Genomic DNA, 14,356 nt, shown 5'->3' with positions numbered 1-14,356 from the left:
AAAGGGTTAATTAATATATACATATTGATAAATATTAATTTTTATTGCTAACAACGAAATACAGTAAAACCTCTATAAATTAATAATCTCTATAAATTAATAAATTTTGTCAGTCACAACTTGGACCGGTTCAAAATTTGATATAAATCGATAAAATAATATAATAATAATATTTTAGAAAGTTTTATGTAAATATATGGTCTCGTTAAAACTATAAATTAATAATTTATAATTTATAATATAAGTAAGAACCTCCTATTATATTGTTTTTATATTCACAATGGATTTATATTTATATTTTTTTAACACTTAATATATTTTTTGATAGATTCAGTAATATTATATCTAAAACCACATTTAAGTTCTATGCAATATATATTATATACACCAAATAATATAATAAAATTAATATGTGTCAAAATTAAAAAAAACAACAATTAATATCTATACACTAAAATCAAAATATACTTTTTATCTTAAATAAATATATCTTAAATTAAAAAATTTATAAAAAAGCTTTTGTAAATTAATATCTATAAATTAATAAAATTAATTAATATCTATAAATCAATAAAATTAATTAATATCTATACACTAAAATCAAATATACTTTTTATCTTAAATAAATCTATACTATTAAAGCAGAATCCCTCATAGGATTCTGCCCCTATCTTTTCAACTTATTTACAGCCAAATGCCACTGCCTATTTTTCCCTTTCTTTTTTAAATGAAAACGCCAATTCTCTAACCAATCAAAAGCGACATATTATTTTGGCCCATCGTACTCTCTCCTTACAGCAACTTCAGCCCATTGAAATAAAAAAGTGACCAGCCCAACGAAATTTAAACAAATACATTCTATTCATTTGTCCAACCAATCATGAAAATTGACATGTAATTGATATAGAGACTACATATCTATATTTTTTCAATTATTATGAATATATTAAAATCTATTTAAATTACATAATCATTTACTGATTATATACTATTATTTAAGTAATTTAAATTTGTAATTATAATTTATTCAAACAAATAAAAATTCTATAATCATAATTTCGTAGTTCCTAAATAAATATATTTAAATTCGATAATGTAATTTACATTTAATGATTTCGATACCAAATATATTATAATTATGATTTTTCAAATCATAATTAACTTTCCGTTATACTCCTAAAATATTGGCAAGCATTTATTATTTGATCCACATAATATTCCCTATATTCCTTATACCAAATCGATTGTAACTATAATTTTAATTGAATCCATTCCTTTCCATTATACTCCTAAATATCCGGCAAGTTTGTATTGTAAAAATCTTGATTGCGTGTTACGAAATTCACTAAATAAAAATCTTAACAAAATAGTAACTACATTTATTACTATTATTAATTGTTATTAACTATTAAAATCTCTTTGATATTTTGAGTAGCCTGCAAGTTTTCAAAATACCTAATTTACGACCGGTTCTCTCTTCCTATTATAAATGCACCTACGTCTCTTCCTCACCAAACTCATTCCCTCAAACGAAAAAAAAATGGCTTTGAAACCTGCTACTCAAGAAATCACCCCTATCAGCGAGTTGAAACCAAGACACACTAACAAGGTTGTTCATGTGAAGGTCCTACATTCCTGGACACGGAACATTAATCAAGGTGGTGAAACCATCGAATTCGTCTTCTCTGATGAAAATGTAAGCAATCCTAACTTGGTGATATGTGTTCTGTTCTTATTTGTTTATGATTTTTTTTTTGTATTTACAACAAACGTCTATTGATGTTATATTTCTAATTTTTTTTGTAACATGTACAAGGGGGATAAAATCCATGGAAGCTGCAAAAAAACTTACTTTGAGAGTAAAGGAAGGCTTCTTCCTGTTGGAGCATGGCGCAATGTCCGAAACTTCCATGTTAGACCTGCTGGAGGAGCATTTCGCACTACCAACCATGCCTACAAGATTGTGTTCAATCAAGCAACAGCTGTGACTCGGTCCAATTTCACCAATGATGAGTTGTATCTTAATTTGGTTGATTTCCAGACAGTTTTGAATGGAACACTTGATGAAAATCTACTAATTGGTAAAGACTTACAGCTATACTTTATAAATTTAGTTATATACTTCCTACAATTTATTTATTTTCAATGTTTTTTTAACAGATGTGCTGGGGCAAGTTTTGGATTGTGGTGATGTCGAAACCATTCTTTGTTCTGGGGGGAACCAGCATAAAAAACTAGAATTCATCCTAAGAGACATGAAGTAAGTTTTGTAACATCTAAAACGGCCGTAAGAAATTAAAAAAAAAACAGATTATAACTAACCTTTATTTATATATTGCGCATAAGTGATGTGAGGCTACCTTGCTGCATTTGGGGCAAATTAACCGACATTCTTCATTCTGCATGCAATGAAGACGATGGAATGGTTACTTTGCTTTTGAGGTTTGCAAAAATTGGAAAGTTTAGAGGTACATATCTGAACTCCTATCGATTTCATTCTTAATAGTATAGATATGAATATAAATACTAAACAACACTGTCTACTTCCTACACTACTAAATGGTATCGGCAACAGGAGAACTACAAATCTCTAACTCCTATGATGCTTCTCAAATGATCATCAACCCTACGATACCAGATGCAGACGCATTTAAAGATATGTAAGTGCATAAGCTATTGTTTATTTATGGTAGTTCTTTGTCTTGCATACTAACTTCAAAATTTTTTGGACTATAAGGGACACTGGAGATGAGAAAAGTCTAATGCTCATTGAAAGTAAGGAGGAGGGTAGCAACCAAGGGCAGCGTGATAAGTGGTTGCAATACCCCACTAAGAAAATCCATGAGTTGCTTGGATCAACTCAAGTAAGCAGTTTAAGTATTTTATATGAATTGAATTGTATCTATTAAGTCAACTCACTACAGTGAAATAACAAAAAATGTCTCATAAAATCTAAAAAAGACACACTTTCTGAGAATAACTTATCTTTTATATTTTGAAGATGTTTTGTTTGTCTGGATATCCGGTAACACCCTGAGAAGAAGATCGTATATGCCAAAGATTGTGAACTCGAGACCAAGTTTGGACAGAGGTTCTGCAACTTCAACCTGCATCAAGAGAAGGAAAAAAAACAAATCCAAAGTCACTCAGTCATCCAAAAAGAATGATGAGATGTATCTTACATTGGCCGACTTTCAAACTGTTTTGTCTGGAACTCTTGATGAAAACAAATTAATTGGTAAATATTTTAGTCATTTTAGATTAGATACTGTAAGTTTTTTCTATCAATACTAACATGTAGAAAATGTATAGTTCAATCCACATATCATCAAACATTCTCCTGTTTTTTCCTATCTACCAGTTTCAGTTCGAATCCTAATTACTAAAGTTACAAGGTTTTAAAATGCACTTACTTGGGTTCTTATTGCTTTGTCGTTATGTCTCTGTCACATGCCCTTCAGTTGAATAAAGTTTTGTCTCTAAACCTTTAACTGCACGTCTGATTGGCCTTCTCCTCCTGTCCTTTTGGTTCGACTTGGAATGTCGTCATCATCATGCTGTTGTGTACATACCAGACGTATCAAAGGGTCTGATAAAAAAAGATAAAAAAACATAAAAGAGGATGAAGATAAATAGATTATACCAGATCAACATATCCTTTTCTTCCTTCACATTCCTCTTTTTCCATAGCCTTGCATCTCCAAAGCAAGAGCTTCCAGTTCGGACACGGAAGAACCTCTTCCTCTCTCTTCTTCCTCCGCCTCAAGATCCTTAAGTCTCATATCTCTCTGCTTGAGAAACTGATACAGAGAATGACTCTGCATCGCTATAGCCAAGAAAGACATCATCTGTCTCTGTTTCTTCTCTGCTCCTTCAATCCTCTGTTTCATGGATTTGATCTAAGGTCTCCATGTTTGCTGCTGCTGTCTCAGACTTTACAGCTCCGTCAACAGCAGTTGCTTCTCTTCCGAAGCTCTACACTAGGATCTTCAATCGATGAAAATGTGGAAGCAAAGGAAGCTCTTCTCTCGATTGTCTTCAGTAAGTGTTTCTTTCCCCTCTGAGGCAAACACAGTAACCATATATTATCGTCAATGACTTTTCTAAGCATAATCGAAATCTCAGAGTATTTCTTAGAAGTATAGGATAAGCTTTGTCAACGGTTACCTTTGTTCGAACCTTCGCATCTCTTAAAGTCTCTCCATAAAAATTAGGACGATGTCCTTCCGATTTCTTTCAAAACAGAGCAGATATAAGAAACTCTTCAGCTGCATGTTAGGATCTGTGAAAAGAAAACCCGTTTTGTAAGGATCTTTCAACCAAAAAAGCAAAGCTTTGACTTTTTGTAAAAGAAATTGAAACCTGAACTTGATTACGAGGTTGTCTTTCGCAAATATATGTCGTAGAACTTCGATTTTCACCATGGATTTAAGATTTCGGAGTCACAGATCCTTCGTAGGTAAGAAGACGACCGTTTCAAGGTCTATCTGATTTTTTTTTCCTTTCGGTTTTTTACTTTAGATAAATGAACGGATGTAAAGTGACGATCGTTTCAAGGCTTATCTGTTTTTTCTTTCCTTTGGTTTTTTTTTTTTGGTCAACTCTTTCGTTTGGTTTTTTTAACTTTGAAAAATGTGAACGGTCAATTTCAGATGAGGAAATACAGCTGGATTGGGCCGACTCATTCAATTTGTGTTCTGTATTTTTAAGTTCTTTTACCATAAGTTTATATTGTTGAGTAATTTATTTATGGATTAATTAGAGCCCAATTATGACCCTAAAAAATTACTCTATTCATTTACCCTAATTATAATTTTTTATATTACAAAATCCTAATGATAAATTTAATTTATTTGAAACATATATGTGTATTTTAAAATTATAAATTAGCACCTGATATTATATATACTTTTTATATCTCAATACTTATCATCGTATACATATAAAAGAACTATTGATATATACCAAACCCAAACTTATGTTATAAATAAAATATTATGTTATAAAGTATTTTAAAAGAAACAAACCCGCGCTTTTAAAATATACAAAGACAACAATTATAAATGTATTATAAACAAATATAAAATATTAAATCTCATATTTTACAAAAAGAAGTTCTCTCATAAATAGAAATTAAAAAGAAAATAATCCCGCGCTTTGAAAGCGCGGGTCAAAATCTAGTACTATCTTAAATTAAAAAAAAATCTATAAAAAAGCTTTTGTAAATTAATATCTATAAATTAATAAAATTTCTAAGTCCCGACGTTATTAATTCTGCGGTAAAACAAATTCTTTACGCGACTTCAAGACTCGAAGGCGAGAAAACCTAGGACTCTTGTCTCTCTCTCTCTCTCTCTCTCTCCATTCAACTCTGTGTCTCACTAGCTCTTTCTCTCTAGTCTCCATTGTTTCGCTTGAATTGCGCATACGATCATCACTGATCATTAAAGAGAAGCCGCATGAATTTGTTTGGGAGGCTAATTTGTTCATCTTCGATTTCAAGCCACTTCACGACTTGTCTTCTCATCTTCATCCTTCATTTTTCTCCCCAGCGTAGTAATAACAATAATAACAATCGTAATTCTAATAATCTCGAGCTTAATCGTTTTATCAAAAATTGAAAGAAAAAAAATCATGGAGTCGCGAAAAAACTCTGATCCTCAAATGCATAGAGGTATTCTGTTCTTTTAACTGATCACTCTTTTTCAGTATTGGTCGTAGCTGTTGAATTTTTTCGTAATAAAAAAATGTTTTTTTTCAGTTGGTGAGAGGATGAAGACAAGGTCACCGTCCGTGATAGTTGTCGGAAGTGGTTTTGCTGGAATCTCAGCTGCTCGCACTCTTCAAGATGCTTCCTTTCAGGTTTTGGTTGTTTAATTACAACAAAACCCAATGCAGTTTCATGTTTGCAAAACTTGTAAGATTCTGTTTCAGGTTTTCTCAATGGTTGTGGGGTTTCTTTGTCTTTTAGGTTACGGTACTGGAGTCACGTGACAGGATTGGTGGACGTGCTCACACTGATTACTCATTCGGTTTTCCTGTCGATCTTGGTGCATCATGGTAAATCTCACATGTCTCTTTGATCTTTTCGTTTGTTGAGTTCTTGGTTTACCTTTGCTAACTCTGCCAGCATACACAGGCTGCACGGAGTGTGCGAAGAGAATCCTCTGGCACCAGTAATTGGGAGACTAGGTCTGCCCTTGTATCGTACAAGTGGTGACAATTCCGTCTTGTATGATCATGATCTTGAGAGGTCTGTTTGCATTTTTTTGTATTCTTATTTGACACAGTAAAAAACTCACTCAATATGTGGTTTCTGCAGTTATGCTCTGTTTGATACTGAAGGCAATCAAGTTCCTAAAGAGTTAGTAAGAGAGGTTGGCGTAACATTTGAGAAGATTTTGGAAGAGGTATGTGTCTTTCTTCTTTCATATTCTGATTCCTGTGTTAGTCTATATTTTTAATTTTGAAAATGCAGGTCAAGAAAGTGAGGGATGAGCAGGATGCAGACATGTCAATATCTCAGGCTTTCTCAATTGTGATTTCAAGGAAACCCGAGTTGAGGTTAGAGGGGCTTGCACACAATGTAATTCAATGGTACTTGTGCCGCATGGAAGGATGGTTTGCTGCCGATGCTGATACCATCTCTGTACAGTGTTGGGACCAGGTTTGTTACATTCTCTCCACAGGGCCGGTCCTGAAATTTTGAGGGCCTATTGCAATGTCTATGCAAAAAAAAAGTTTTGGGGAATGTCTATGTAGTTTTCTTCAAAAAAATTCGGAGGCCTGTTAGAAATGTTTCATTACGCATGGCCCAGAGCCCGCCCCGTCTCTCCCTCTTGGAGTTTAATCACAAACTGTTTCTTGAACATTCCCAAACATGTGCAGGAGGAAATGCTTCCTGGTGGACACGGTCTTATGGTTAGAGGGTATCGTCCTGTCATCAATACCTTGGCCAAAGGGCTTGATATTCGACTAAACCATAGGTAAAACCACAAACCTTTGCATATTTTTCGTGTTTTCCAAGTCAACTTTTACCACCATTCTATCACCAATTGGTTTCTTTGCATATTTTTTCAAGAGTTGTGGTATATTCTTTTATTTCTTTTGCTTCTCAGGGTTACTAAGATCCTAAGACAGTATAATGGAGTGAAAGTAACGACAGAAGATGGTGAAACATTTGTTGCGGATGCTGCAGTTTCGCCTTCATATTTCGTGTTCTGAGTTTCGCCTTCATGCAACTGAAGAGAATCTTTCCCAATGCTATGGCTCCGGTACAGTATCTAGTGTCGAGGTGGGGATCTGATGGGAACTCATTGGGATCTTATAGCTATGATGTTGTGGGCAAACCTCATGATCTCAGTGAGAGGTTTAGGGTTCCGGTGGATAACTTGTTCTTTGCTGGTGAAGCTACGAGCTCGAGCTTCGCTGGCTCGGTTCATGGTGCTTATTCGAGTGGACTGATGGCTGCTGAGGAATGCATGATGCGTGTGTTGGATCTGTTTCAGCTTGTGATGGGTGAAGAAGGACCTGCCTCTGTTCCGCTTCTTATATCTCGTCTCTAAACTCCACCATTACCATTTGTCTATCTGTTCTGCTATCTATTTCTATTGATTACTAGAAAAAACATGAAGTGATTGTATGGAAAACAATAATTATTCTAGTGTTGAATCGTATTAAACTTTTTCCAGTGTTTTTATTCAGTAATTGATCATTATAATTTGGAATAAATAAAGGAGAAAATTAACTTAGTTTTAAAATTCAAGTAAGAAAAAAAAATTCTTTACAACAAAAGAAAATTTATTTATAACGACACCACCCAAGTCGAAAATTCAAGAAAAAAAACTTTAAATCACATATACATCATTTAAATTTTATTAACTTTTAATGAAACAAGAAACTTTTTATTTTATTGACCAAACTATTTCAAATATTTTCTCCATTTATAAAGATGCATATTTTTAAAAATTAATTATTTTAAAATATCAATTTTTATGTTTTAATGTATTTACCAGTTAATAATAATTAATTGTAAATGTCAAAAAATAATTACATTTATTATTGATTTAAAATTATAAAATAAATAATAAAAAATTATGCATTTAATACTGAAATTTGTTATCTTTTATTAATATATGTAAAAAATCTAAAATATGCATCTTTTTAAGCGGAATGAATTAAACATCATTAATATACATTTAGTTTTTAAAAATATCGTATAATTCTAATAAAATTATTATTTTTGAAGTGAACATCCAAAATTTATTTATTATTTCTATTAAATCCTTAAATTATTTTTCTGTCATTTCTCAATCACAATTTAAGATCAAATTTTTGAATTTGGTGAGAAAAACAAACGAATTTTGTAATTTAAGGTGTTTAGGTAGAAGAAAATGAAAAATTTGATAAGATATAAGGAGCAAGTATTTTAATGGTTAACTAATTGCGTAGTCGAAATAGCTTGATTAACAAAAATACGAAATTCAAGGTCCGATATTGCAAGTGGAAACAAAAGAGTCGAGATCAGAGAGAGAAAGCTTGAGAGAGTAATAGAGAGAGAAAGCTGGTTCCGGCCGGCGGATGGGCTCCTATAACTACCGCCGGTCCGGCCATTCCGTTATAATCGATCTGTTAACCGTGGCTTGGTCTAAAAGAGAGAGATATGTATCTTTGGTTTTGGTAGAATTTTCTCCGGGAGAGGGAGGTTTAGAGAACTCCGCCGACGCCGGTTCTGTCTCTGGGGGGATGGAGGCTTCGTTTGCTTCGCCTCGCCGGCTTCTGTGGTCTTAGCTTTTGAAGACGTCTTTTGGTTCTTGTGGCTCTATGGGTGTCGGGTTTGTTCGTTTCGGAGTCTCCAGGAAAGGGAGGCGGTGGTTCTTACGGTTGTCGGATGAGATCTCGCGGCGGTTTGATGATGCTCTCCGATGGTTGCGTAGATGGGTTTGTTTGGAGTAGCTTTGGGGTTTCAAGGAAAAGGGATTAGACCTCGATCTATTTGGATCGATTGATGCTATCCTCGGGAAGAAAAAGCTATGGTTGTGAAGTGTGAAAGCGGCGTAGGTGTACGCGCGCGGATGACCGGTGAGACGCTGCCTTTGCAACGGTGCTAGTCTTTCCCGGCGGAGGCTCGTGCGTCGGTGGCGAGTTAGATCGGTTTCGGGACTCGGGTCGAAAACGAGTTTCGACTGTCGGTGATCCGAGTTGGTTTATTGGGCCGTGGGCCTAGTTCCTTGTTGTAACTCATGTGTGTGCGTGGGCTTTTGTGTTTGGTTTTGTTGTAATTGGGCTTGTCCCTGGTTTGCCTTTTGGGCTTTTATAAATATTTCAATTTGGGAAAAAAAAAAAAAAACAAAAGAGCCGTGTATTGTAATTATTACAACATTTAGGGATATAAAGTTAAATTCTGAGAGAGAAGAAGAACAAGATAAGAAGAGTGTTTTATCCTCTCTCTCGTCTCTTCTTCACTGTAAAGCTCCGACATTCATTCACAATGGCGATGACAATGGCGTCTCTTTCTTTCCCATCTTCACTCCACAAAACAACCTTATCCTCCTCATTCTCCCTCCCATCGAAAGCCTCTTCCTTTCTCACCAAACCCTCTCCCAAACGACGAACCCTCACAATCTCCATGTCCATGGAAGCCGGAATCGGCGTGATGGCCTCGAAGCTCGGCATGATGTCTTTCTTCGAGCCAGACGGAACCGTGGTCCCCGTGACCGTCGTCGGGTTCCGCGAAGGCAACATCGTGACCAAGTCAAGACCTTAGCCACCGACGGATACGACGCCGTCCAGGTCGGGTACCGCCGCGTCCGCGACAAGAAGCTCACCAAGCCCGAGACGGGTCACCTCGAGAAGGCCGGCGTCATCCCTTGCGGCATCTCCAGGAGTTCAGGCTGACGAGCGTGGAAGGGTTCGAGCCGAACCAGAAGCTCGTCTTCGACGAGATTTTCAAGGAAGGAGATCTTGTCGACGTGGCGGGGACGACGATTGGGAAAGGGTTTCAGGGTGGGATTAAGAGGCATAATTTCAAGAGAGGGCAGATGACTCATGGTTCCAAGAGTCATCGTGCTTTGGGTTCGATTGGTGCCGGGACGACTCCTGGGAGGGTTTATAAAGGGAAGAAGATGCCTGGGAGGATGGGTGGGACGAGGACGAAGATTAGGAAGCTTAGGATTGTTAAGGTTGATAAGGAGTTGAATGTTGTTATGATCCAAGGTGCTTTGCCTGGTAAGCCTGGGAATCTCCTCCGTATTACTCCCGCTAAGATCGTTGGAGTTAATATCCCCAAGAACTAGTGGACTCAGATATTGTGTTATGTTTGTGTTGCGTTGCTTTTGAATTCGTTTCATTTTGTGGACTTTTGAGTTTAAATCCTTTCTTGTGTTATGTTGTAAGCACTTCTTTTGACTTGGCTCAGTTTGTGGATGGTGAGTTTACAACCATATTGTGTTATCTTGACAACAGACAAGACTCAACTCTTTTGTGTATGTTGTATGCATCTCCTTTGAGTTCAAAACTATGTTAAGTTTGAAGAAATTAAATGGTTAAAACTTTACATACAAATAATGAAACAATAACATATCTTTTGTATAAAAATGTGTTATCTTGACAACAGACAAGACTCAACTCTTTTGTGCATGTTGTATGCATTTCCTTTTGAGTTCAAAACTATGTTAGTTTGAAGAAATTAAAAGGTTAACATTTTACATATAAATAATGAAACAATCACAAATCTTTGTATTAAAAAAATGGTTTAAAGAATGGTTGAGAAGTTTTCAATAGGATCAGATTCTTCAAGCATGGAAGCAGCTTGGAAGCAATCAGTAGCATCAGCTATACGTCCATCATGCTTATGTACCATTCCTAAGTAATACCAAGCTTTTCGGTTTGTCGGATCGATCCTCAGTGCATCAGACAGCAAGCTTCTCGCCACAGGAAGTGTTGGCTGATGATCTTTCCCTCTTTCACACAACAATGCTCCAACTGCTACTTTGCAAGGTACCGAATCATTTTCTAGTAATAAACCGTCCAAGAACGCTGCTAAAGCGGGTTGAAACTCCTTTCTTCCTTCCCACATTCGACCTGAACATACCAAAGATTCAGACCAAACATGAGCAAAATTAAGAAAGTGACTTTTAAGAGAGATTTAGTTAGTTCTTGATTCTTTGCCTTCTGTATACAGCATTGAAGCAGAGTATTGTTTCAGCTCGCCAGCTTTCTTCAGACAGACTTCTACATCGTTCCAATGCGAAAGGCTTGAGTAAAGATAAGCTAAGCCATGCCATACTTCAAACTCATTCACTTTGTCTTCCTCCATCTGTTACATTTGTTAAAAAAAAAAAATTAAGAATAAAGGTTTTAATGATTTCAACAAAAAAAAAAGAACCGAACAGAGATTTGGTAAACCTGTGAAAGAGTTCTGAGCGGTCCAAAAGATTTCCTTTGAGCTTGAACCAAAGCTAGAAGATAACGGTAAGTCTCAACAGCTTCTGTGGGATTTGACTGAGAGATCTTCAGCTTAGCTTTAAGTCTTAGCAAAGGTCCTTGATCCCACTTTGCAGTTTCATCCAAAGCAGCATCAGTCACAACCTCAGCTTCTGAAAACCGTTGCTGAGCAGACAAGACAAGCGCCAGAAACCTCCACCCTTTCAACACCGACCCTCCAGTTACATCGATGAACTCTTTAGCGTAACGTGAAGCAGCTTTCAAGTTCCTCTGCTCAGCGTACTGAACACCTAACTCAAAGATCAAGTCAGGGTTGTTGTGCTCAAAGGCTATAGCTCCATCCAAAGCCTTCAATGACTCAGACTGAAGCCTAGATCTTTCGAAATCCGATGCTGGGACTTTAGCTTGCTTCCCTAGACAAAGCCCTAACATCCTCAAACCAACTCCCTTCAAATGCTCATCCATCCCTTGAGCATTGTTTATACCCTTCTCCGCGTACCCGGCCCCTTCTGCAGCTAAACAAGGCTCTTCGCTGCAGAGCTTAGCAGCTAGCAAAAGCGCCACGAGATCATCAGGCTGTTCGTGTTTATGCAGAGACTTCCTAAGAAGGTTGATTGCAGTACTCGTTTGCCCCGCTGCGCTGTAACAAAGCGCCATATTGTTCCAACGCTCAACACGGGTGAACACACCAGGCATTACCTCTTCAAGCTGCTTGGCGAGCACCGAGGTCTGACTACACAAAGATAAAGCAAAGGTGAGGTGTTCGATCACAGACGGATCCCATTTCGCTTTCCCTGAGTTGAACTTCTTGACGAGAATCATCAGAAGGAGAATGGCTTCTTCCAAGTTGTTTCTAGGTATGTAAGAGCCTTCCACCTGAGAACCTAAGCTCGGTGGACTCGCTTCCACTCCGGAATGTAGAAGAAAGACTGCGAAGTGTTTCTGAACCCTCGCGCAAGAGTCGTTATCAAGGTTCCATTGGCTTAAAAGCGCACGTCTATAAGCGGATACAGCTTCTTGGTAATCACCAGAGTCTTTCCATAGAGCTGGAAGTAACTCCACGGCGTGGCTAACGGTTTCTTGGAGTCTTGTGTCTACTTGAGCATCGGATATCCCTTGCTGGAAGATTTTCTCAACGGAATCAAGAACGCTTTTGCATTCTCTTGCGGCCTCTGCAGATTAAAAAAAAACAGTAAAGAAAGATTTACAAAATGTTATTAAGGTCAAGAGGGGGTTTACCGGTTGTTCTCCCAAGCTTTTGAAGTGACTTGGCTTTCAAGTATATAGCTTCAAGGACTAAGCTAGCAGCATGCTGTGAAGCCGATTGCTGCAGTGGGTCACGGGGTTTGTTTTTCTTAGTAACTGGCTTCTCAGGAGGAGGAGCAGAGGCCTGTAATCTCTGGATCGCTGCTTGAAGGTCAATACCTTCAAAGAGACGAAGCGCGCCTTCTAGATTCCCTCTTTGGTACTCTAGTCTTCCAAGGAGTGCTCTTGCTTCCTGTAAGCATTCAAAACAAGTTGAGAGACAAGAGATCTTTTCTTGTAAGAGTTTGGAAGATGACAAACAAACAAACAAACCTCGGAGTTGAGTGATAAGCCTTCTTTCAAAAGAAGACTCAGCTTCTTGTATGTTTCCTTCATCAAGCTTTGCTTCAACTTCAGCTGTTTTCATGTACAGCCCATTTGCACAAAGCTGACGTGTGATCTCACCTTCTTCCGCGTTCTCACTAAACTCTTTGGATTGATTCTCGAGCATTGTTCAACCTTTTTATAGACTAAAACCGCATCAAATATCTCTGTCCAATCCACCGTAGCTAGCAACTGCATCACTTGAAAACAATAAACAACTCATTCCACAGGAAACAAATATAAACTATTATTCAATGAGTTGGGTCAACGCAGTTTCCTTTTGCTCACTAAGAATCACAACATTGTAAAGAGGAGGAGAACATATTACATATCTAAAGGTAAACCTGAAAGGACCCCACCAAAACAGAACTTCAAAGACATAAAGTCTTCACATTAAAAAAAAAAAAGTCTTCACATTTGTCATTTTTCTGACTTTTCTGTTCGTTTTTTTTCCACTTAGGAATCAATTCGAAACTACATTCTCTTTGATCTATTGTTCTTCACATTGTGTATACATATATATATATATATATATATATATATTCTTATTCTGATAAAATGAATTTTTCCAAGTTCTTGTGTTAAATCAAAAAAACAATGTTTGATTCAAGAGACTAAACAAATGATGAAACTGGAATGTCGTCAGATCATGTCATTTTCGATCAGAGGACAGACGCCAATTTCGATGAAAATGAAAAATCTACCGTACGTACCAACGAGCATCCCCTTCATGTTCCAGGAAAGCCGATTGAATCAACGGCGCAGTCGCGGCGAGAAATCGGATCTGAGCACCCGGGGGGAAAAAAAGTCAAAATGTGAATATGTTTGACGAATGAGAGAGGAGACTTTTCTCTTTTTTTTTCGTCTAAATATTGTTGCTGTTGTTATTAAAAGAGTGTTTGTGTCTAAAAGCGAAAAGGAGTGCTAGGAGCCGTACGTGGTTCGGATGTTGCAGAAAAGAGACACATCTGTTTTTGTCTAAATACTCTTTTTAGTTTTTATGTATAGGGGCGGGAAATAAATGAATAATACAAATTACTTAATATGTTTAACTTATTCTTAACTGAAATTAAAATTAATTTTCATGTTTTTAATTAAAAAGTTATATATGTATTTGACTATTCATTTTAAAAATCGTACTTATTAATTATTAAAAAATTTATATAAGATTATTATTATGCTTTTTAATGTTTGTTTTAGTTTAACTACAGAAATAATTAGTATTAGTTATAAAAATTGTTCAATGAGTTTAATGAAGTTATAAGTAATAATTTGCAAAGTT

At 36.4% G+C, this 14,356-nt stretch overlaps 3 protein-coding genes, 1 long non-coding RNA gene and 1 other non-coding gene across 5 annotated transcripts; 3 read left to right on the top strand and 2 right to left on the bottom strand.

Moving 5' to 3' along the window:
• Window positions 1-1,304: 1,304 nt before the first annotated feature.
• On the bottom strand, window positions 1,305-4,547 carry LOC108832918 (uncharacterized). The gene is made up of 6 exons (XR_008943536.1): window positions 4,363-4,547; window positions 4,168-4,282; window positions 3,644-4,060; window positions 3,414-3,557; window positions 2,323-3,107; window positions 1,305-1,953 (listed from the first exon to the last, which is right to left on the bottom strand). It is a non-coding gene; the product is annotated as an uncharacterized LOC108832918 (long non-coding RNA).
• A 730-nt stretch (window positions 4,548-5,277) lies between these two features.
• LOC108845973 (polyamine oxidase 2) lies at window positions 5,278-7,252 on the top strand. Its single transcript, XM_018619177.2, has 8 exons — window positions 5,278-5,674; window positions 5,762-5,862; window positions 5,972-6,060; window positions 6,140-6,253; window positions 6,323-6,410; window positions 6,479-6,667; window positions 6,889-6,986; window positions 7,119-7,252. Exons 1-8 carry the CDS (start codon window positions 5,635-5,637, stop codon window positions 7,222-7,224), a joined length of 825 nt encoding a protein of 274 aa, XP_018474679.1. The 5' UTR covers window positions 5,278-5,634; the 3' UTR covers window positions 7,225-7,252.
• On the top strand, window positions 7,236-7,565 carry LOC108845236 (polyamine oxidase 2-like). The gene has a single exon (XM_018618480.2). The coding sequence runs from the start codon at window positions 7,236-7,238 to the stop codon at window positions 7,563-7,565; it is 330 nt and encodes a 109-aa protein (XP_018473982.1).
• Window positions 7,566-9,431: 1,866 nt separating this feature from the next.
• LOC130509022 (50S ribosomal protein L3-1, chloroplastic-like) lies at window positions 9,432-10,442 on the top strand. Its single transcript, XM_057004560.1, is given in 3 exon segments — window positions 9,432-9,746; window positions 9,749-9,868; window positions 9,871-10,442. Coding segments are annotated over 3 exon segments (801 nt in total). The 5' UTR covers window positions 9,432-9,490; the 3' UTR covers window positions 10,296-10,442.
• A 124-nt stretch (window positions 10,443-10,566) lies between these two features.
• Window positions 10,567-13,987, bottom strand: LOC108846903 (protein NPG1). Its single transcript, XR_008943167.1, has 6 exons — window positions 13,788-13,987; window positions 13,024-13,266; window positions 12,685-12,943; window positions 11,407-12,617; window positions 11,170-11,317; window positions 10,567-11,082 (listed from the first exon to the last, which is right to left on the bottom strand). It is a non-coding gene; the product is annotated as a protein NPG1 (transcript).
• Window positions 13,988-14,356: the final 369 nt, after the last annotated feature.

The sequence above is a fragment of the Raphanus sativus genome, chromosome 3, assembly GCF_000801105.2.
Source record: "Raphanus sativus cultivar WK10039 chromosome 3, ASM80110v3, whole genome shotgun sequence".
NCBI lineage: Eukaryota > Viridiplantae > Streptophyta > Magnoliopsida > Brassicales > Brassicaceae > Raphanus > Raphanus sativus.
This window is presented reverse-complemented; position numbering and strand designations above follow the sequence as displayed.

Coding starts and splice junctions, on each gene's coding strand:
- LOC108845973 (XM_018619177.2), top strand. CDS start 5,635: ATGGAGTCGCGAAAAAACTCTGATCCTCAAATGCATAGAG. Junction 5,863..5,971: donor TTCAAGATGCTTCCTTTCAG/GTTTTGGTTGTT, acceptor TTTGTCTTTTAG/GTTACGGTACTGGAGTCACG. Junction 6,061..6,139: donor GTCGATCTTGGTGCATCATG/GTAAATCTCACA, acceptor CAGCATACACAG/GCTGCACGGAGTGTGCGAAG.
- LOC108845236 (XM_018618480.2), top strand. CDS start 7,236: ATGCAACTGAAGAGAATCTTTCCCAATGCTATGGCTCCGGTACAGTAT.